The sequence below is a fragment of the Silene latifolia genome, chromosome 1 (genome assembly GCF_048544455.1).
Source record: "Silene latifolia isolate original U9 population chromosome 1, ASM4854445v1, whole genome shotgun sequence".
In the NCBI taxonomy this organism is placed as follows: Eukaryota; Viridiplantae; Streptophyta; class Magnoliopsida; order Caryophyllales; family Caryophyllaceae; genus Silene; species Silene latifolia.
Genome location: NC_133526.1, coordinates 197267675 through 197290418, shown reverse-complemented (window position 1 = coordinate 197290418; position 22744 = coordinate 197267675). Strand labels below are relative to the sequence as shown.

The 22744-nt window shown below is 38.2% G+C and overlaps 2 protein-coding genes and 1 non-coding gene across 5 annotated transcripts; 2 read left to right on the top strand and 1 right to left on the bottom strand.

Moving 5' to 3' along the window:
* The first annotated feature begins 667 nt into the window (after positions 1-667).
* Positions 668-6693, top strand: LOC141616755 (telomere repeat-binding protein 2-like). 3 transcript variants are annotated; one of them, XM_074433889.1, is made up of 10 exons: positions 668-1274; positions 2503-2627; positions 2722-3376; positions 3734-3931; positions 4009-4071; positions 4177-4256; positions 4414-4664; positions 4852-5166; positions 5321-5384; positions 6031-6693. In XM_074433889.1, exons 2-10 carry the CDS (start codon positions 2550-2552, stop codon positions 6187-6189), a joined length of 1863 nt encoding a protein of 620 aa, XP_074289990.1. In that variant the 5' UTR covers positions 668-1274; positions 2503-2549; the 3' UTR covers positions 6190-6693. The 3 variants fall into 3 exon arrangements, with proteins under 3 accessions (XP_074289990.1, XP_074290002.1, XP_074289997.1); XM_074433901.1 differs by having other exon boundaries at positions 789-901; XM_074433896.1 differs by lacking the exon at positions 668-1274 and adding an exon at positions 2028-2050.
* A 7056-nt stretch (positions 6694-13749) lies between these two features.
* LOC141616748 (scarecrow-like protein 33) lies at positions 13750-16920 on the top strand. Its single transcript, XM_074433882.1, has one exon. It carries the CDS (start codon positions 14485-14487, stop codon positions 16678-16680), a length of 2196 nt encoding a protein of 731 aa, XP_074289983.1. The 5' UTR covers positions 13750-14484; the 3' UTR covers positions 16681-16920.
* Positions 16921-17020: 100 nt separating this feature from the next.
* TRNAP-AGG (transfer RNA proline (anticodon AGG)) lies at positions 17021-17092 on the bottom strand. The gene has a single exon. It is a non-coding gene; the product is annotated as a tRNA-Pro (tRNA).
* Between the last annotated feature and the right edge of the window lie 5652 nt (positions 17093-22744).

The following is a 22744-nucleotide window of genomic DNA, read 5'->3' as shown; positions in this document are numbered from 1 at the left end:
CACACCAGATGCGCGAGAGCATAGTCAATAACATCAATTATAGACTACGCCGAATACTCCTATGAGACGTTCTTACAATAAGACCAACTCATATTTTCGAGTTTCGACCATAACTCTGTCTTGGTTGCAATTTGATTATCTTCAAATTGACCCAAAATAGACTTGAAATGGTTTTTCTCTTAATCATTGATCCGTAAATTAATGAACAGACCAGAATAAATTTGGCCCATCCCCTATAACCCGCTGCTCGGCCCATTCCATACACGGCCTGGTCATGGAGTCCCATATTCTAAGCCAGGCCCGCCCTTTGGTCCGCCATTTTAGAAAAAAAATATAGTAGAGGCCCGCCAACCCGGTTGGCCCACAACACACCTAAAACTCCTCATGGGCTGGGCTCGAGTCACATGCCCCTACAGCCCGACCTGGTCCGCCTGACCCTCGTTGCTCACGGGCTAATTAGTTGCTTGATGGGGTGAGCCCAACCCGTGGCCAGTTCTAAATTCTAATATTAGTGATATGTTGCCCACATTTATTTGCCCTAGTATAATTAATTTTGGGTGTTGATTTTCACATGACACATTTTACTCAGTACAATATACATTTGTCCATTTTACCACTTCATTTTCTCTAATACCTTTATTCTTTCCTGAGGAGAATCTCCTTCTTTGTGCCCTTTTATTTTATGGGTTCTTGTGGTAAATGAAATTTCAAACATTCTTTTGAATTTCGTTTGCCTTTTTTTTCCTTACAAATGGTATAAGTTAATTATTAATCAACCTAATTTCCTTGCTTTATCAATCAAAAAAAAAAAAAAAAAAAAAAACCAAAACCATCCTACAAAAACCAATTAATCCACCGGTCCAACAAAAGGAAGAACACATCACAATTGTTTTTTTAAGAGGTAACTTTGAGACAGTTGGAGTACCCGGTAATAATAAACAAAAATAAATCAGTTTATAAAGAGGGTTTAAGCAAAAATGTTGGGTTTTGGTGATCAAACTTGATTCATCAATCTTTCTCTCTAAAAACTTTCGATTAATTGAAACCCCAAAAATCAAATTTATTTCTAATAAAAAGAGTTGTTTTACAATTTCATCAAAATTCCGTAGAATTGTAAATCTTGGATAGGAATTAGAAGACGTGAAGTATAAGAATTTGTTTCTTATTTTTTTTTTAGCAAAGTTTGTGTTTTTAATTGTTTTTATTTTCTCTGAAATATTCCAAGATTCTGTTGATTTGGGAATTCATCAAGGATAATAATTGAAGTTTTTTAGGTGAGTCAATTGAATATTTTCTGGAATTTTGCAACATTTTCTGGGAAATTTGGGGATTAATTGCAATATATATATGATCTGATGCAATGTTGAAGATCTGGGTGTTCTTCATTTTGTTAATTTGTGCTGAAATATGTAACTTTTGCTGGATTTTCTCTTATTGATTGTCTTAAAGTTAGGATCTTTGATTGGTATTATGAAATTGTGATCATGGGTTTAGGGTTTTACATCAAATTGATTGATTGAACAAACACCCAATTTTAATTTTATTGAATTCTTCTATTACAATGATTAGAATTGTGCATTTTTCATTAATTAAGAGGTTTAGATCACAAATATTCCCTTATTTGTCTGTAAGGTGGAAATAAAGTATGATCCACAAAACATTGTTGCTTGGTGATATTTCGTCGGTTTCATTTGATTGTATACGTTTTTTGAATACACGATCAAATGGAACGGAGGAAGTAAATGATTGGCGATCAAATAGTTTATGCTTATTTTCGTTGATGCTTGATATGTGCCAGAATTGATGCTAAGACAGTGGTGCTTGGTGATAGATACTTAATCTCGTCTGTTCCATTTGATTGTATACGCTTTTTAAGAATACCCAATCAAATGTCTCGTCTGTTCCATTTGATTGTATACGTTTTTTTTCAGAATACACGATCAAATGAAACGGAGGAAGTATATGAGTAGGCTTATTTTTGTTGATGCTTGATCGTGCTAGAATTGATGCTATAAATCAAAGTGACAGTTTTTGCTGTTATGGTGATGAGGTATGGTGTTTGTTGGATGTGTAAGTTTTTTGCTTGATCATGTATAAATGTACTTTGTGTGTTTGGATCACATTCATCACCAATCATGTGGTGGGTCCAATCACTAAAGTTTTTTTAAATTTGTAAAAATTGCAGTTTTGATTGTCCTTGCATCATTCTTTTTGCTCTTTTGATACAGTCTTATAATCAATATGCTTGTGTTTGTTGAGGTTTAATGTTGGAAACATTAATGTGATTAGGCGGTTAATTAGTAAGTAATTATGGATTATGGTCTTGATCTGGGATCCCTTTAGCTGCTGTGGCCTGTGGCGGATCTCTGTTGCTTCAAATGATAAATTTTGCATTTATTATTTCCTTGAATCAATCATGTATAAAGATGTTAGCAGTTGCTATACTTTTTAGGTTTCTGAAGGAGTGAAGGTTTTAAATTTTTAATATGTTAATTTATGTAGGTGTTTAGTTAAAGTCTTGAAGACGATTTGGGCATGTTCACCTCAACATGTTGCAGAAGAGATTAGATTATGGATACAATGGATTTCAGGTGCCTTTCGTTCCTAGAGCACCGAGGTCTTCTAGGGTAAATTACTCACCCTTGGTTGTTTTTACTTGGCGCCGTTTTATTTTGAATTTGCCCGCAACTGAGATTTGTTATTATAATCTTTGAATTTTAGAAGAGAAGCCTGGTCCCGCAGAAAGGTGGAGATGATCAGTTGTGTGCAATCGACGTGTTGGCTACTGTAGCTGGAAAAATTTTGCTTGAGGGTGAAAGTTCTCAGCTCACAGCACATGGTACTGAATCAAACCATGTGGAAGATATTGTCATGGAGGAAAATGAAGTAGTTGAGCATTGTGATCAAGGAAGTGACCAGGTTGTTTCCCCTTCTCTTACCATGGCGCTTGGGCTAAGAGGTCTGGACCAGGATCGCAATTTGAAGGAAGTCGTGGTCCCATCTAGTGGAACTTCTGTGTGCCCGTCTTTTTCTCATACGAAAATTGATTTGAATGGGTCTGATTCACATAAGATAGAGGATCCCGTGATATTGGATGGGAAACCTCCTCCAATGGTCCACTCAGATAGTAGTGTAAAGTTAGCTTTGTTCAATGACCACTATCCTTGTAGTTCACAATCCCCTAGTCGAGAAGATAATGTAAATGTAGTTTGTAGAGATGATGATGACGAAAACTTTTCTGAGTGCATTCGGTCTAGCACACTGAAAACCGCTAGGTCAGCAGCACGTATAGGTGACCGAAGAATTAGGAAACTATTGGCATCCAAGTATTGGAAAATGGCTTCTAAAGCAAGGGATGGGGATCTCTCTTACTCTGGTAAGTGGTAACTTGTTGCTTCTTGATTTTTTTTATTGTTGGGTGATCACTATGATTTCCATTTCCAATGGGGTTAGACTTGCCATTCACTTACGTTCGAATAAGATGTGAATAAAACAACAGGACTCACTAAACTATCCATGCTTCTTGAAAAAGACTTTCCAGTGAAGACATGTTTATGCATTTTACTCCATCATATTATTTTTAGTTGGAAACTGTCTCTTTTTTCTGAAACACATGTTTCGGATGCTCTTACATTAACCATTGAGGCATTTTGGTACCTGTTTGTATTGGGTGATTACTATCATTGCGCTTATCTGATGGGCTGGAGCGTCGTGTTGGTTTTGAACTGTGTAGATGTACGTAACTTGTATCACAGCAAGAAGACTGGTTATAAGCGTCTGAGATCACAGAGGGTTTATCCATTTAAAAAGAGGAGGCTTTATCACTATAGTTCATTATCAAGCTCCTATGCTGCTATTGGCTTCGAGGGTGTTCATAACTATCCTGGCAAGGCTATTGGCACGCCTACCTTTGGTTTCGGCAAAGCAGGAGGTTTGTCGTCTGGTCTCTTTGCTGATACTTTGTATTGATGTGTAGAAAACTTCCGCTAATTGTGAATCGTCTTGTAGTCAATGGTCCGCCCGCCTGTGTTGCTGGCCAAAGTAAAACTTCTTCATCCAGGGAATCTCCAGGTATGAATATATGAGATGTCGCTTAATGAAGCAAGTCGTGTCCGATTTTTTTTTACTGTGGTTGAATGGAGTTTCTTATGTGATGCTGTCTTTCATTTGCCTTAGTGAAGCTCAGGATAAAGTCCTTCCGTGTGCCCGAGCTTTTCATTGATATGCCAGAGACGGCAACTATTGGCTCACTTAAGGTATATGATTGTGCATTTTAAGCGCATGATGCGCTTGAGTGGCACCATGCAGAGTATTATATTATGAATCTGTTTCAAGGGTCGTTTATGCTTAAGGATGACTGGATGAGGCATTTATGTTTCTAGTACTTAAATTCCGAGTTTCATATATTGGCAGAGAACAGTAATGGAAGCTGTATCAGGCTTGATTGGAGGCGAACTGCGTGTTGAAATGCTTCTTCAGGGAAAAGAGATTAGAGATGATAATCGAACCCTTTTACAGTCTGGGATTTGCAATGTCAAGAAATCGGGATCTGTTGGTTTCAGTTTAGAACCTACCCCTTCACAGGTCGGCGAGCCTGTCTTTTCCGAATCGAATTCTCTTGTGCTCTCAAGAGTCTCTTCTGATTTGCCTCAGGCTGAATCCAGGTTAGCAGGCTTTTTTGTTCAAGTATCTATGTTGTTTTAAGCTGTCTACACATCAGCGGTTAAGTCGCATGTCGTTTTAAGAGTTAGTTATAAAAAAGCGCATTCATATGGGTATCCGACTTTTTGTACTCCGGGTTTAGGCAGACAAGTTCGTTTGACAACCATTATGGTTAATGTGTAAACTCAGGTGTCCTATCAACAAGGTGATCCATCAAGGAAGTTCTCATATTTCAGCAGATCATGTAGCCGCCAACTTGAGCAATTTTATGGAAAGCGATCATGACTCAGCGCCTTCTCCAGCTGATCTCTCAGCAGAGGAAGGCACAGTGGGGCCCCGTGCGTTAGTAGCTCTTCCGGAAGGAACTCCACAAGCACTGTCGATGGTTCACCCGCACCTAAAATCGAAGTGTTCTGACATGGGCCCGCGCAGAATCCGGAGACCTTTCTCTGTGTCTGAAGTCGAAGCTTTAGTTCTGGCGGTCGAGAAGCTAGGAACTGGAAGGTATGTGTTTTTAATTTGTATTATATGACACTTGCATCTTCTCAAAGCGTTATATATCAGCTAATTTAGATCGTAGTCATCGAAACCTAGGTTTGGAACCCACTGACACTAAAACTGCCTTTGAAGTTGATGGTAGTAATGCTGATGATTGCAGGTGGCGTGATGTAAAGATACTAGCTTTTGACAACGTTAAGCATCGAACTTATGTTGATTTGAAGGTAAGAAATTTACTTTATCATGTCTAGTCGTTAAATCGTTTTCAGTCTGTTTACAGTTTTACCCCTTTCTCCTTGATTTGCTTGCACTCAAACTTCTTGTTTCAGTTTCAACCCACAAAGCTTATCGTTTATGCTAATCAACAGTTGGTACAACTACTTGTTGCTTGTGTTAGTAATCATTACATTTCTTTAATCATCATGGTACTATTATTAATTTTTATATGGTTTAGAGGGAATCATTGGTGGTTTAATTCGCTGTCGTATATACTTTTCCTTGACAACTAATCTAGGCTTAAATTGCACTTTCGTGAAAGATTAACGCCTTTGTACCTTTTGATTATGTCATCCCATATTTTATTTGACCACATAATCTGTGCCCTTCTAGATCAATTGATGCTGATAGATAAAAAAGTTTTCCGTACTTCATAATGAAATGGAGTAGCAATGTATATTGTTTTCTTAACGGGTATTCAAGAACAACCTCCTAGGGCAAGGCCGTGTACTTTTGAGTTTTGACAGCTTTATACCGCCACATGCGTAAGCCATTAAGGGTATAGGGTCGTGTCGTTTTGAACAATTGTGCTTTCTTTAGGAACGCTCACATGACAAGAGCCTTGGTAATTTATTTGTTTCTTTGGGAACTCAGGATAAGTGGAAAACATTGGTGCATACAGCAAGAATAGCTCCCCAACAAAGGAGGGGAGAACCCGTTCCTCAAGAGCTATTGGATCGGGTACTAGCAGCTCATGGGTATTGGGCCCAACAGCAAGCGAAACAACCACCATCCGCGACCTGCCTCCTTTGAAACGCTAGAAATGATGGCCGCTGAAAAAATAGATTTCCTTTTTAACCTTGTGATTATGATGATGATGATGATGATGATGATGATGATGACGAAGATGAATGAGTGTGATGTAAAAATTAGTGAGCGTGGAACGAGGGACATAACTTGGGACTCGTGTCTTGCTATCGACCCCTTGTGGGATAGGCCCACGAGGATCGATTGACGCTTGTAAATGGTTGACGGAATAAGGAGTCCGCTAACGGCATTCGTCCGGCTCTTCCTCCAAGACCTGTTGCTTTACTTTGTTCATAGGAAGTTGAGATGGTATAGGGTTAGTTTTAGATTGGATCATCTCTTGTTTTAGTTTAACCATTGTGAATTTCCTTTGTTACTTTCACTGTTTTTACTTTGGTAATTGTTGGTTCGTGTACATTAGTAAGTACATTCGTATGTTTTTACTTGTATGGTTAATTGGTTGATGTAAATTGACTGTAGAATTGTAATTGAAATGTACATTTGATTTGATTTCTTATTCTTCTCTTCTTGTTAGCTTAAGAATACGGTAGGACGGTCTCAAGTTAAGACGTTTCACAACATCCTTTTCAATTTAACATTATTTAAATTGTACGTATCGTGTATCGTCAAGGCGGTCTTAAACTAGAGTTTGTTCAAAATGGTGCATTTTGACGTCTTATAAGATGAGGAATTTAAGATCCAGCCTAAACTTAAAGGGTGCACGTGCAACCACGTGCTAGCCTTCCTAATGATTTGACTTATGGATCAAGTTGATTTCGCAAATTTTTGTTTCAGACAACCCATTTTTCATCTGAAGTTTCGGACGGTATATGATGATCATTTTATGGTTAAATGTAATCATAATAATACCGTTATTGTTACAGTTTGTGATAACTTGTTTTTCAACAGTGATCATAGTTGGCGGTAAAATGGACAGTTAATGTATTATACAACTGGTTGTATATACAATTTATTCAATATTGTCGAGCTATATTAACAAAATTATCGAGTTATGGTACAAAGTTGTTGAGTTTAACAGAATAATTATTAAGCTCAATAACTTCGTAAAATAGCTCAATAACTTGTAAAATAAACTCAACAACTCTGTGTGAGTTCGATAACTTTGATGCTCTTGTATAATGCCATTATACAACTGATTATAGGATAATATTTGTGTAAAATGGATACAATATCCCGTCTTATTATTTCAGATTAACTGAGTTAATTTAATGCAAGCAGCAATCAGCAATCAGCAATCAGCAATCAGCAATCAGCGGTTTATTACGATAAGTAAGAGGGAATCATCATCAAGCACCGACAAATAATTATACTATCCTTCCAAGATTCGTCAATTATTCTCCATAAAATCGATATAAACAATGAAGATTGTACACTTAATAATGTACAAGCAGATAAAACTGATCACAGTTCATGAATAGTCTATACTTACAGTGAGGATCCTCTGTCCCACTTTTGTGTCCCATTTCGTGTCCCACTCCATACACATTTTGACACATCAACACACCACCATATTTATTGTGTATTTTTTATTTGCATCAAATGATGTGTCAAGATGTATATGGAGTGGGACACGAAATGGGACACAAAAATGGGACAGAGGATCCTCACTGCTATACTTATGCTTGCAAATTACTACGAGCAAGTAGAGTAGTTTTTATATGAGACGGTTTTATGATTTGAAGTTGAGTATAAGGCCTCACGCGAATCTTATATTACGAAGTATGTGAGTATATTATATTATTATATTAATACAAAACTGTCTTCTTTTTAACTTTTAGAAGCATGACTTGTGACAGTTTTACACATGTTTATTGTAAAATATATTCCTTGTACCAATTAATATGGTTATATTTGAATTCGCTTTACATTATCTTTGTGTAAAACCGTCTAACACAAGACCAATCGTAAATAAATGCGTGATTACGTCTTACGCGATAAAGCACTAAGCATAAGATGTATCACAATCACAGATTATAAAGAAGTATGGTTTCAATGTGTTGATACTTGATAGTGAGGTAGAGAAGTCCAATAATTGAATAACGTATATGGATGAGATGACTCTAGAGAATAGTGTAATCCTAATAAGGGATTCGTACTTGTGGCTAATATTTTACATCTGGTCTCTTTTCTTCTTTGTCTATTCTTATCATTTGTACTATGAATATTCGGTGAATTATTATCCTTAATCATCCGGGTCTTTCTTGTTTATGTCATGGATGTACCCTTAACCGAGTATTTTCTCTGTCCCGGTTATTTATTGTCATATTTTATTGTACAGTGTCTTAATCAATTGTTATCCTTTTTATTTTAAGAATGAACTTGATGAACAATTTGATCATTTACAATCAATTTGATACGCTTGTTATTCAGTAATTGGCGGCACCCTCATCTTTCCTTGGTTTTTGTGCCAAAATCAAAGAACAATAATTGACCAAAACGGAGAGAATATTTCTTAAAACGTATTCGTGTTAAAATTAAAACAGTGTGTTTAATTTTGCCATCTACGTGTTAGAACTTAGAAACTATACTCAATGTGATTAAGATGACTAGTTCAGTTACCTATCTTAGTAACTTAACAACCGTAAATACTGATTGACAAGAAGTGTAAAGGTAAGTAGGTAGATGTCAGCTAGCTTAACGGGTAAAATTATGAAGGGTGATACTCATGAGTCATGACCTGAATTCAAATCCCGACAACAACATACTGCTCATGCGGTTCCCAATACAGGTACACCCAATAAAAATGAAGTACTGTATAAGCTAAGTGTATTAGTTCTAACTTCTAAGATAATATTGTATCTCGGAAATTATTGTATAAAAAACTTGTCGTTGGTTGATAAGTACGGTGTATGTAGACCTGACAAATTTGACCCGATCCGAACCCAACCCGACACCCAAACTTAAGACCCGTGTTTGACCCAAACCCGAATTGACCCGACCCGACACGAATATTTATTATTGCAAATTGATTATTATCTCTAATAACTTAATAATAGCTGACCCAAATCCGTAATGACCCGACTCAAAGTCTACAAACACAAAATGACCCGACTCGAAGCCGGCCCGTTTTCCAGGTCTAGGTGCGTGGGCTTGGATCAATATTTGATGATTAAGAACTAGATTAGCTCATCATCATAAATGGCTGAACCCACCAGTCCACCACAACATATGATGAGAATGACGGGCCTTATTTAAGGTAACGAAGAAAAAATTTCAAGCTTACGTTGTAACTGCCCATGCTATATATTGATCCACAATTATTTAGGCCTTAGCCCTTACATTCTTCATTCTTCATTTCACGTGAATTCCTTCATGTGAAAGTGTCATCGAATTGCCTCTCACTCCTGACTCAATGGGGGGGGGGGCATTGGATTAAGGCATTATCAAATTGCAGGATGACATTACTCTCTTATAGGCTAACTTTCACTGTTTATGTTTTAGTTATGTTTATAGGGAACGCAATGTCGATATCATCGCTTAAGACGTTTTGCTATGGGACAAAGATACGTATAACCTTTCTTATCGATTCTGCCAAAAAAAAAACTTTATACCTCTATAAAATTACAATCCATTCCAATATTTTGAACCAAACGACTCCTAAATAATCATGGAGTACTCCATTATTCATTAGCAGGAACATAAGTCCAAGATTAAAAGGTTTAATTATAATTATTGTAGAAAACGAGAAAAGTAGTCTTTGCTCGAGCTTCACAAGCACTAGTCAATGTATATGTTCTATGAATCAAGTCACTTATAAGCTAGCTAGCATTATTACCTCAACAATTTCTTGCTTTGTTAGGTATTGACTCACATGATTAAGTGTCTAATTGATTGCATTGTTCTATTTTTAAAAACAGTTTTCATCAAAAATATTTTATGTATATTTCTAAAATTCGTGCTAAAAAAGTCTAATGTACAGCTTAAAAGCTTGTAAAAAATTGTAATGAGTGATAACCGAGTGAGTTTTTATATAAAGATGTTTATTATTTACAAGGCAAAACTGATAATCGAGTGAGTCAAGTTGAGTTAGATTTTGATTTATTGAATATAGATAATTGATAAAACATCGTTATAGTGAAACCTCAATTATACTATCTCATATTTTCAACTTTATATAATACTTGATTATTAACCCTGCTAAAATTAATCTCAACCTAAGTTGTATAGGTGTATAAAACACCACTTCTCACAACTTTACCTAGTGTAGTAGTTACTCGAAATCTCCAATTAATATGAACAATCTCAAATTAGACTAAACAACATGCATGATCTCGTGCCTATACAGTCTATACCTTTGGCTAAGCATACCTTATTATTTACACAAATTCTCATTTGTGACATGCAATATCCGTCACTTTGGAGTGACGGATACCATTTTACCTCACAAAGTACCCACTTTTTCTCTCTCTGCAACACTGTTCATGTGGTCCCCTTTCTCCACTAACCCATTTTGTTACCATTTTATCTCACAAAATATCCGCCACAAATGGTAACCCGTCACAAGGGAGACCAATTGTATTATTTAACACAAATTATCACTTGTGACCAGTGGTGGAGCTAGGGAGGGGCTATCAGGGGCGGTCGCCCCCGCTAGCGTAAGAAAATTTCGAAATTTTTAGTTAAAATTTCCGAATTTTTTTGAGGCCCCCTTATAATATTATCGTTTCGCCCCCACTGAAAATTTTCGCCCCTACTGAGTTAAATTCCTGGCTCCGCCACTGCACTATCTGTCACAAGTAAGTGACAGGTCACTTTCCTCTCACACAAATGCAAGTGGGAGGGAAAGTGGGGCGAAAATAGAGCGTCCCACTTACCTCCCATTGCATTTGTGTGATAGGAAGGTGACCCGTCACTCACTTGACGTATAGGGTCCGTCACAAGTGAGACTAGCTGATTATTTAATACCGGCTGCTAGGGGTTACCCATTCGTGAAAGGGACACAACCCTATGATTCAGTGGATTATGACTTTATGAGAGATATTAGACATTTAGACTGTAATTAATTGACTGGTTCCATTGATTTGAAACAATAAGACAATGATATGTTCTTGATTAGGCTAATCGTGACACCCATTATCACTTTGTCTTATTAAACATGTTCTTTAAGAGATGATAGAAGGAGTATGATACAATTGATTCATACAAATTACTGTTTTAGCGTGCAAACTCATGCTCCACGTCAATAACATACAGGTGAAAAATTATTTATACGAATTCATTTTTGAAATAATGGTCAAAAATAAAATATTTATCGTTTTGGGTCGGTTTTGAAAATATTTGTCAAAATGGTGTCCACGTAGGCTCGGGATTTCTGGACCTAAAATACGCCACTACCAATAGCGTGTTTATAATGAGTAGAGAAAGAAATTTCATTAAAAAATGGACTAAAACAAACACGCCATTGGGAATGGCGGGTTTCGGAGGGGAAACACGCCACCCCCCTATGGCGTGTCTTATGTAATTTTTTTTTTTTTTTTTTTTTTTAAGTTCAGTCAGTTGGGGAAAAAAATTGTTGTAAAGACACGCCACTGCTAATGACGTGTTTCCTTCACAAAACACGTCATTAGTAGTGGCGTGTTTCAGGTCTTGAAATCCCGACCCTACGTGGACACCATTTTGACAAATATTTTCAAAACCGACCCAAAACGAAAAATATTTTATTTTTGACCATTATTTCAAAAATGGACTCTATTTATACTCTAAGTGCTACTAAATATTTTAGTATAAGGCTTATTGCGAAGGAATTTAAGAGTAAATCCGTGAGAATTTAGTTTGACCCAAAGTGGACAATATCCTATTATTATAGACAGTAGATACCGGTGCAGCAGAAGGCCCAACACGAGGTATTCACGCATCCGTACAACAATATAATATTGTACCATTATGGACAGTGGACACTGGTGCAGCATAAAACCTAACACGAGGTATTCACACTTCTGCACAACAATTAGAGAAGATCGTAGTGCGGTGTATAATAATCTCATACAATACCTTATACATCTTGTTTAATACTATAATAGCATATACTCCTCTCGAATTATTTGTTTACCTTTCGTTTTGCCACAAGGACCAATGAGAGAGAGGTGATCATTGGAGGTTATTTTGTTGAAAGACAAATGGATAATAAGTGAATAAATGACTGAAACACTTATATAATCGGTAAACAAATAACCGAAATGGGGAGTATACAAGTATACAACAACTACTACTAAATTAGCTCAGTATGCTAGTCAACAAAATTGATAGTCGAGTGGCTAGAATGTGAAAATAGTGTAAAGTAGTCAAAAAGATAGGTGTAATGTAACTGTGTAAATATGTAATGGCCAATAATTGGCCATGGTCAAGTCAAGTGAACTGCTAGAGACACTTTACCAGCTACTCCAAGTCACTGGCACACAAATTTGAGAAACTATTTGAGAAAATTAAAATCTACGATACTTTATATATATTAATAACAAGGTTAAATCTTAACAAAAAAAAATTAAAATAAATATTTTCATTGCATAGGGCGTCGGCCGCTAACAAGGCAGTGCATGGACTACTGGGGTATTAAGACTTTTCTCAAATTGTTACATTAAAGTCATCAAAGTTGGTTGGTATGATGCCTGAGTAGTGAGTAATAAAGACTCTTATCTCTTACGGAGTAACATGCAATTTTAAGAGTCCTTATCTTCATCTTAACGGAGTAACATGCAATTTTAAGATGAGAAAGAAATTTTCATCGATAAAAGAGGATTTGTTCGCGTTATCTATGAAAAAAAAAACCATAGTTACTTCATCTTAACTACGATTTGAAAAAAAAATCGAATTTGTAATTCGTGACCAAAAGATATGGTCAGTCAAAGTTTGTTCGGTCAAAAAATTTTGACATAGAAAAACTCCTAGCCACGGGATCCAAAAACGACAAATATTTAAATTTGCACCCATGAACACTTCGATCAACTCATAAAAGGTTGTCCTAAGTTAATGTTGAGTCCTCCACAGCGGGCTTATAGAATTAGGTGCATGAGACCGACCCACAACCAAGTGAGGTTCCATCCTAAAGTCAGGGTCGACCAGGCTACTTCACACGATTCTACTCCGCATCTCTGGTCAACCAAGGGAAAGAGTCCAATGGAGGTGCTACTCCGCAACCACGAAGCTACTCTGTGTCATCTCGAGCATCGTCACCACATCGCACCTTGCGGTCCCAAGCCAAACCGTCAGCTCTAATATCACTTGTTGAGTCCTCTATAGCGGGCTTATAGAATTAGGTGCATGAGACCAGCCCACAAGCAAATGAGGTTTCATCATAAAACCAATTGGTGATAGGGGGAGTAATCCACCTACTTATAATCTAGTCCCTTAGTATTATTCTACCGATGTGGACAATACCACTCACACATATATGGGAAGAGACCTCAACACTTAATCAGTAATCTTAAGTTGAAGCCTTGAAAATACGGTTGTATTAAAATCCATGAGAAAGAGTTTTACACAACTAGTGAATAGTAGTAATCCTACCCGATTCAATTCTGGACTAAACCGGAAAAAAAAAATTGGTACCGCAACCTTGCCTTTTTCGGATATTTACTTATGTGTACATTTCTATGAAGGTTCCTGATCACAAGCCAAATTAAACACACAGCACTCCTATAAAGTTATAATTCCACCAGTTAATTTATTGTTCTTTTTCATGAATTATTATTCCAACTTCACATCTCTTATCTACAAATATTACTACCCATTTTCACCTCCTATTTAAGGTAACTCTTATCGTCCAACTTCATACTTTTTTTGATTAAATTGCTGAAAAAAGTGATTAATAATTAATGAAATAATAAGCAATTAGCCGTATTTTATCAATTTTGTTAATTTTAATTAATTTTTCAGCTTATTATATCTTGGCATGAACTGGGTTTCTCTTAATTTTACCGTTTCTGTAAGAAAGTTACTGTCTTGGAGTTTTTTTAATTGAATAATTGATAAAATAATAGTCAAGTAGCTGTATTTTATTGATTTTTCAGCTTGTTATATCTTGAATTGAACTGGGTTTCTCTTAATTTTACTGATTTTGTAAGAAAGTTACTGTCTTGGGAAATTTTACTTCAATTTTCTGAGGTTTTGATGGGTTAGGGTTTGTCATTAGTATTTAATAATTCTTGTATAAAACCGTTTTACATGGTTCAACAATGATATATAAAACCGTTTTACATTAGACTTACTCTCGAAACCTTGTTGTTGTGATTATTGGTTGAGTAGAATTTTGCTGAATTTGTGAGCAAAAAAAAAAATACAATTATGGGTTCACAATTTGGGGAATTTTCTGAAGATTCAGTAAATGGGAAACAATCTGGGAATAGAGCTATGTATCCTGGAAATGGTTATGATGAATCTTTGAATTATGCAAATTTGTTTAATTATAAAGATCAAAGTCAAGATCTTTCTTCATTGAACCTACCAAGCCCATTACCTGACCCAACTCAGTATAATATGGGTACATTTTCGAGGGCGAGTCCGGGGGTTGAGTTTTCTGATGATAGTGATGATTCTGATGATGTTCTTAAGTACATTAGAGAAATGCTTATGGAAGAGGATATGGAAGAAAAACCATGTATGTTTCATGACCCTTTAGCCTTACAAGTTGCTGAGAGACCGTTTTACGATGCTTTAGGAACGAAATACCCTCATTCGCCTAACCAACACCCTCTTAGTGATGATCATTTTGTGGATAGCCCGGATGATCCGTCTTGGAATTCGGCTAGTGGTCTTACTGGTGCTAGTTTTAGTTCTGGTTTAGTCAATGCTGTTGAGCCTGTAACACCTGTTGAGTCGAATGAGAGTGAGGGTTATAGGCCCTGGTTTGGTCAAATAACTCCTGTTGAGTCGAGCTCTCAACCAGTAGCTCTTTCTCAATCGATGTCGTCTTTTGGGTTACCGATGGGAATGAATATATTTAGTGAGCAAGAGTCGATAATGCAATTTCAGAAGGGGATGGAGGAGGCTAGTAAGTTTCTACCCAAGAACAATAACATTGTTATTGACCTTGAGAACTTTAACTTCCCTGATGAAACGAAACAAGCTACCACAGCGGTTGTTAAGAAGGAAAAGGTTCATTCTCGCGAGGGAGATGAATTTGATGAAGGCAGGAGTAGTAAGCAATCAGCCGTTTCCACTGAAGAGGCCGAGTTGTGTGACTTGTTTGATAAGGTTTTGCTTTGCGCCCCTATGACACATGAGGCTCATTGTACCATGGGGTTGGACTCTGAAAAAGGGCCTCTCCCACAGCCTGATCCGTCACTGAAACAAAAAGGCGGGAAGGATCGTTCAAGGAAGCAGGATAATGGTAAAAAATCAAAGAACACGGTGGATTTAAGGTCTCTATTAATTCTATGTGCTCAATCTACTGCATCTGATGATCGTAGAACAAGTGATGAATTGTTGAAACAAATTCGGGATAATTCCTCACCTGATGGTGATGGATCTCAAAGGTTGGCGCATTACGTTGCTAATGCTCTGGAAGCCCGGCTGGCTGGTACAGGTTCGCAGATTTATACTGCTCTAAGTTCTAAGAGGACGAGTGCTGCGGATATGATAAAAGCATATCAGTTCTTCATTCGTACGTGTCCTTTTAAGAAAATATTTATCGGCTTTGCCAACCATACCATTATAAAAGCTGCTGAAAACAAATCAAAGCTTCATATTATAGATTTCGGCATCCTGTATGGTTTCCATTGGCCTCTCCTCATTCAACGTCTGTCAGAACGACCTGGTGGGCCTCCGAAACTGTGTATCACTGGGATCGAGCTTCCTCAACCTGGATTTCGGCCTGCAGAAAGAGTTGAGACAACTGGACGTCGCCTGGCAAAATATTGTGAAAGGTTCAAAGTTCCCTTTGAATATCACGCCATTGCGCAAAAATGGGAAACAATCAAGCTTGAGGACCTTAAGATAGATAATGAAGGGATTATTGCTGTAAATTGTCTATTTCGGTTCAAGAACCTTCTCGATGAGACGATTGTGGTGGATAGTCCAAGGAATGCAGTTCTCAACTTGGTGAGAAGGATAAATCCCGATATCTTCGTACATGGAGTTATAAACGGCTCATATAATGCCCCGTTCTTTGTATCCCGTTTTAGAGAGGCCGTCTTTCATTACTCTACCTTATTCGACATGTTTGATACTAATGCTTGTCGAGATGATCCAGAGAGATTTATGTTCGAAAAAGAGTTTTATGGACGGGAGATAATGAATGTTGTCGCCTGTGAGGGTACCGAGAGAGTTGAAAGACCCGAGACATACAAGCAATGGCAGGTCCGGAATAGCAGGGCCGGGTTTAAGCAGCTTCGGTTGGACCCAGAGCTTATGGGTAAACTAAAGTGCAAGGTGAAGGGAAGTTATCACAAAGATTTTGTGATTGATGTAGATGGACAATGGGCTTTGCTTGGATGGAAAGGCCGGATTTGTTACGCGATCTCGGCCTGGGTTCCTGCATAGATCTTGTTGGGCATTAGTTTGCTTACCTTCTGCATCTAATACTAGTAGTGATTACTGATTAGTCTATAATAATACCATGCAGCTTGTATTGTTTTCTTATTGTATTAAGCTTTTGTTATATGATATTGGTAGGCGGATCTCGTATCATTAGATGATCTTGTATCGTTAGATTCGGAACACAAGATTATTGTAGTCTAATTTTAATGCTTGTTTGATATATTGAATCTTTTGGTTGAAAAAGAGTTGTTGAAACTTGTCTTTAATTTGAGTTTACTGACAAATATAAATTGTTGGTCACAAAAAGAGAGGTGGACAGAAAAGAAATAAAAAAAATAAAAAAGGGGCATTCCGAGAATTGAACTCGGGACCTCTCGCACCCTAAGCGAGAATCATACCACTAGACCAAATGCCCTTTGATGCTTATATTATTTCACTATATTTAAATAGATTGTCCTTTTCAGACATTTTTATTTTTATTTTTTTAAAGTCCTATAGTCCCATAGTCCCATATGCTTCACTTCTTGTGGATTTTTATCCAACATGACCAACAACGTCAAATTCATTTATAATACATGCTTCAATAATATCAGGTCGATACCTGGAAGACGAATTTGTAAGACATTCAAGGGGATTGCATTCGATGCTATACCCGACATTGTGCCATTGTTTGTAGGTTACTTACATAGTTAAATGAGACTCCTATACAGGAACAGACGAACTTTGACCAACATGGATAATAATGTTCATATTGTTCGATACCGGGTAGGCCTGTAACTTATTTATGTTCACTTGGGAGGAAGCATTTATATTGCAAACGAATCTTGTGATTTGTGATATGCTTGTTATGTAAACATACGAAAATTCACACAAAATGGTTGAAAGTAAGTAAACTATCACGTAGTATTATAATATTTGTTCCCAATAACATTAACTCAAATGATATTGTTATTATGTATGATAAGTTCCGTTATCGGGCCTGGGCCGCACCCGCATCGAGGAGAGAGAGTTCGGCATATAAGTCCAAGGAGGGTCCAATCCAAAACCAATTGGCAATGGGTGGAGTAACTCCTTGGTTTATATGATAGACAACTCTCTCCTCTTTTTCCAATGTGGGATACTCACATGCCCATTTATCATGGGTGAGCTGTATCTTGACATTATTAGGATATTAGGCTAGGCCCATTAGGGTTACAAGTTATGGCGGTTATCGTCTACCGTTTATGGTAGTAGGTGTATTATATATTTATATATACACCCATGTATTCAGTTAGAATGATATCAATCAATAATACAATTCTCTCTTATTATCGTCTCCCCTCTATAATCTTAACATGATCTTAACATGGTATCAGAGCCTCTCGCTCTTGAGACCTAAAATATAAAAATCCGCTGCCCTGCCGGTAGGCGTTTTACAAAAGCGATGCCTGCCGGCGGGATTTACATGTGATGATCGTTGTTTTAGTTTATTATATTTTTCAAAATTTCTGAAAAAAAAAAAAAAAAAAACTAGTCCATGATATGCTGCCGTGAGGGATAACAAGAACCCCTCTTATTCAAGATTGAGTTTTGACATGTGGTATGCAAGCCGTAAAGTCTCTCGTTAATGTGAAGAAAGAAATTATTCAAATTTCTTCCTCTTTGAAACTTGATTTATCGTCTTTACTTCGTTTAAGATGGTACTTAATTTATTTGGAGTTCGAAAAAATTAACGTTCTCCAGATCTGAAATTGACGGATAATTTTCCGTTTTATTGATATTTGCCAGGTTCGATTAGGGTTCCTGCAAATTAACTCTACTCTCGACAAGTCCGAAAAACTCAACGTTCTTGTTCGAAGAAATTTCTAGCGAGTCTCTATACTCGTTATCTTACCACTTTTCGAAGACGAAGATGATTGATGAAGATCGAAAAAGATGAAGATTGAAGATTTCATTTTTTCTTTTTATATTTTTTCTTTGTATTTCTACAATCGTAAAATTCGTACTACGTACTGCCTTTACGATTGCGAGAGGGTATTAGGATATTAGGCTAGGCCCATTAGGGTTACAAGTTATGGCGGCTATCGTCTAGGGTTTATGGTAGTAGATGTATTATATATACACCCATGTATTCAGTTAGAATGATATCAATCAATAATACAATTCTCTCTTATTATCGTCTCCCCTCTATAATCTTAACAATGTAGGAGTATATAACAGACTCGTTTTATAACACGAAGTATAATTTTTCAAAGCGTCTTGCTTGTGACGAGCTAATCCCGTTACAAGCTTGTGACCTCTCACAAAAAGAGAGAAGGGACAAGGTGGGGGACCCCATGTGCTTCCCCACTCACCTCTCATGGGTATTTTGTGAGAAAAATGGTATCCGTCACAAGCTTGTGACGATATGATCGTCCCAAATTGTTAAAGGAGATATAAGGGAAGAGGATTGCTTTATTAGATTTACCATCAAAGGTATATATAGAAATACAAAAGCAACGTAAGAAGAGGAGATGAAAAGCCAACAGGCAATACAAAAGCAAGGAGATGAGAAGCCAACAGTCAAAGCATAATAAAAGCAACTAATTAATATAGGATAATAGCTGTCCTAATACCCCCCCTCAAGCGGGAGCATGAAGGTCGAGAATGCCCAGCTTGCGAAGTAGAGCCAAAAACTGTGGAGAACCGAGCGCTTTGGTAAAGAGATCAGCGAGATTATCCTTAGTAGAGACATAAGAAGGGGCAATCAAACCCTCCGTAATTGCGTCACGCACGAAATGGCAATCAATCTCAATATGTTTCGTGCGTTCGTGAAAGACGGGGTTGTTAGCAAGTTGAAGGGCGGACGAACTATCCGAAAACACAGTCATGGGCCGAGTCAAAGAAACCCCAAAATCGGTCAAAAGACCCTTTAACCATTTTAATTCACAGACAATATTTGCCATAAAGCGATATTCGGCTTCAGCCGAGGAAAAGAGACGGTGTTTTGTTTGCGAGTTTTCCATGAGATAGGCGAATCCCCAAGAAAAATATACCATCCCGTAACGGATCTACGAGAAAGAGAGTCAGTTGCCCAATCCGAATCACACCATCCGGAAATATGGAAAGAACTATCAGCCCTTAGGAGAAGACCTTGGCCAGGACAACCTTTAAGATAACGAACAACCCGTAATGCAGCATCCATATGCTTCTGCCTCGGTTGGTGCATAAACCGTGAAAGCATGTGCACCGCCTATGAAAGGTCAGGACGGGTAACAGAGAGATAAACAAGCCTCCCGACGAGCCGTCTATAGGACTCGACATGAGAAAAGAAGTCACCCGAGAGCTCATCTAATTTATGGTGTTGTTCCATGGGAGTAAGAGCGGGCTTTGCACCGAGCAAACCAGTCTCGGAAATAATATCGAGAATGTATTTGCGTTGCGAGATATAAATACCCTCCCTACTACGAGAAACTTCAAGGCCCAAAAAATATTTCAAGGGGCCCAAATCCTTCATATGAAAACAATTTCCCAAATACTCCTTGAATTGTGCAACAGCGGAAGAATCGTTACCAGCAATGACCAAGTCGTCCACATAAATAAGAATAAAAAGACGTACCTTGCCTTGCAAGTAAGAAAATAATGAGTAGTCACAATAAGACTGCTTGAAACCGTGAGTTTTAAGGGCCGAAGTAAGCTTAGCAAACCAACACCGTGGAGCTTGCCGGAGGCCATATAAAGACTTCTTGAGACGACAGACTTTACCATCTTTTCCACGACTAAAACCCGGAGGAAGACGCATATAAACCTCTTCAGTTAAATCACCATGTAAGAAGGCATTATGGACGTCCATTTGGTGTAACTCCCAATTACTAATAGCAGCAACGGCTAGAAAAGCACGAATCGTACCCATCTTGACAACCGGAGCAAATGTCTCACCGTAATCAAGCCCTTCGACCTGATGATTCCCGAACACAACAAGGCGTGCTTTTAGTCGTTCAATGGAGCCATCCGACTTATACTTTATTTTGTACACCCATCGACACCCCAATGCCTTTTTATCAGGCGGAAGCGATGCCAAATCCCACGTGCCATTGCGCTCAAGAGCGACAATTTCCTCTTGCATTGCAGCGCACCAACCAGGATCTTGAAGTGCATTTTTAAAAGACGGCGGTTCCATTCCAGCAGTGATGGCTGCAAGGAAGGCACGATGTCTGGCAGAAAAAATATTGCAATTGACATAATTAGCGAGGGTATAAGGTGTACCTGAGGAGGACGTTGGAGAGCTAGGTGAGCTTGAAGGAGGGGACGGACTGTTAGTAGTGTCAAGAACATAGCCCGAAAGACGTGAGTTAGGAAACTTCAATCGACGTCCTCTGCCCATGTTAGCATCAGACTCGGACAAAATAGGATCAGATGGTCCGGTCGTGGCCTGATCAGAGACCGTGTCCTCGGGCAGAGCAGTGGCAGTCGGAGCTGCTGTCTCAGTCTGAACAGGACCGGTATGGGCAGCAGCTGTAGGGGATCCGGGAGAGGCAGGCGAACCATTAAATGGTTCATCGGGTATAACAATATCAGGTCCAGGGGATGTAAGAACGGTAGTAGGCGAGGTAGCAAAAGGAAAAATCGACTCATGGAAGATGACATCGCGAGAGACAAAGAAGGTCTCAGTGTCGAGATCATAAAGTTTCCAGCCCTTTTTGTTACTAGGATATCCAACAAAAATACTACGTCGACTACGTTTCTCAAACTTGTCCCCACCCGTATTTTGATTATGAGCATAAGATATGCAACCAAACACCCGTAAATTGGCATATGAAGGTGCAACCCCATAAAGGCATTCATAGGGAGTCGAATTATGAAGTAAAGGTGATGGGGTACGATTAATTAAGTACACAGCAGAAAAAATACATTCTCCCCAAAAACGCTTTGGTAAATTTGCCTGAAATCGTAGAGCCCGAGCCACATTTAAAATGTGACGATGTTTACGCTCAACCCGCCCGTTTTGTTGCGCAGTACCCACACAAGATGTCTCAAATTTGATACCATTCTTAAAAAAATAACCAGACATGGCATTAAACTCGGTTCCATTATCGCTCCTCACACTTTTAATTGTTTTTGAAAATTGTGTTTGAACCATATTAATAAAGCTCATGAACATATCCGTCACCTCAGTTTTGTCAAGCAGTAAATATACCCATGTTGCCCGGGAATAATCATCCACTATTGTCAAAAAACATTTTGCACCACAAGAGGAAACAGTACGATACGGACCCCAAAGATCGCAATGGATTAATTCAAAGAAAGTAGAGGCACGCTTATTGTTGGAAACAAAAACATCACGATGTTGTTTAGCCAAATGACAAGCATCACACACATTGTAACACCCCCATACTCCAAGTGCCTTACCAGGACCACTCAGGTATAAAGGTGTTACCATCTCGGTTACCCGAGGTAATGAATATCATAAGACAATGAAGAAACGTACTTTAAAAGTAATTATAGTTTAAGTGATTACATGATCAAAACCAAAACTGATAAAAGGACATACAAGATCTCAAAACTATCTACTGTCAAAAAAATACTATCAAGCGTCAGACACAGCGGAAGACTTCTAAACTGCGACGTGGTGACTCATCCCACCTATCCCATACGCATCGTCTCATACCTGTTCAATAACTGCTCACCACCCCCGAATGGATCACCACAGTTTTTAAAACATTTAAACGTGGTCAGTACTAATCACACAATTTATATAATCCAACAACACAACAAACAACACAGCTCAACAGTCACACACACAATCACACCCACTCCGATCAATCTCCGTCACCGACTGTCCACTGGACCAGCCCTGCCAGTGGGGGACCGCAACCGTACCCACCAAATCCCCGCTCATCATACCGAGCGAGATAACCCTGTCCCATTAATGTGCACATCCCCTCCCGTGGTGGGTTCCACGGAGGGCGAAACTAGGGCGTGAAGCCACTCTCGCAAGTGACTCCATTCAGCCGAGAACGCATTTCGAGAACCAGAGACAAACAATCACAACCATTAAACAGCAATCAAAACCAACAACCGTCACAATACTCGTATGGAAACAATCAAC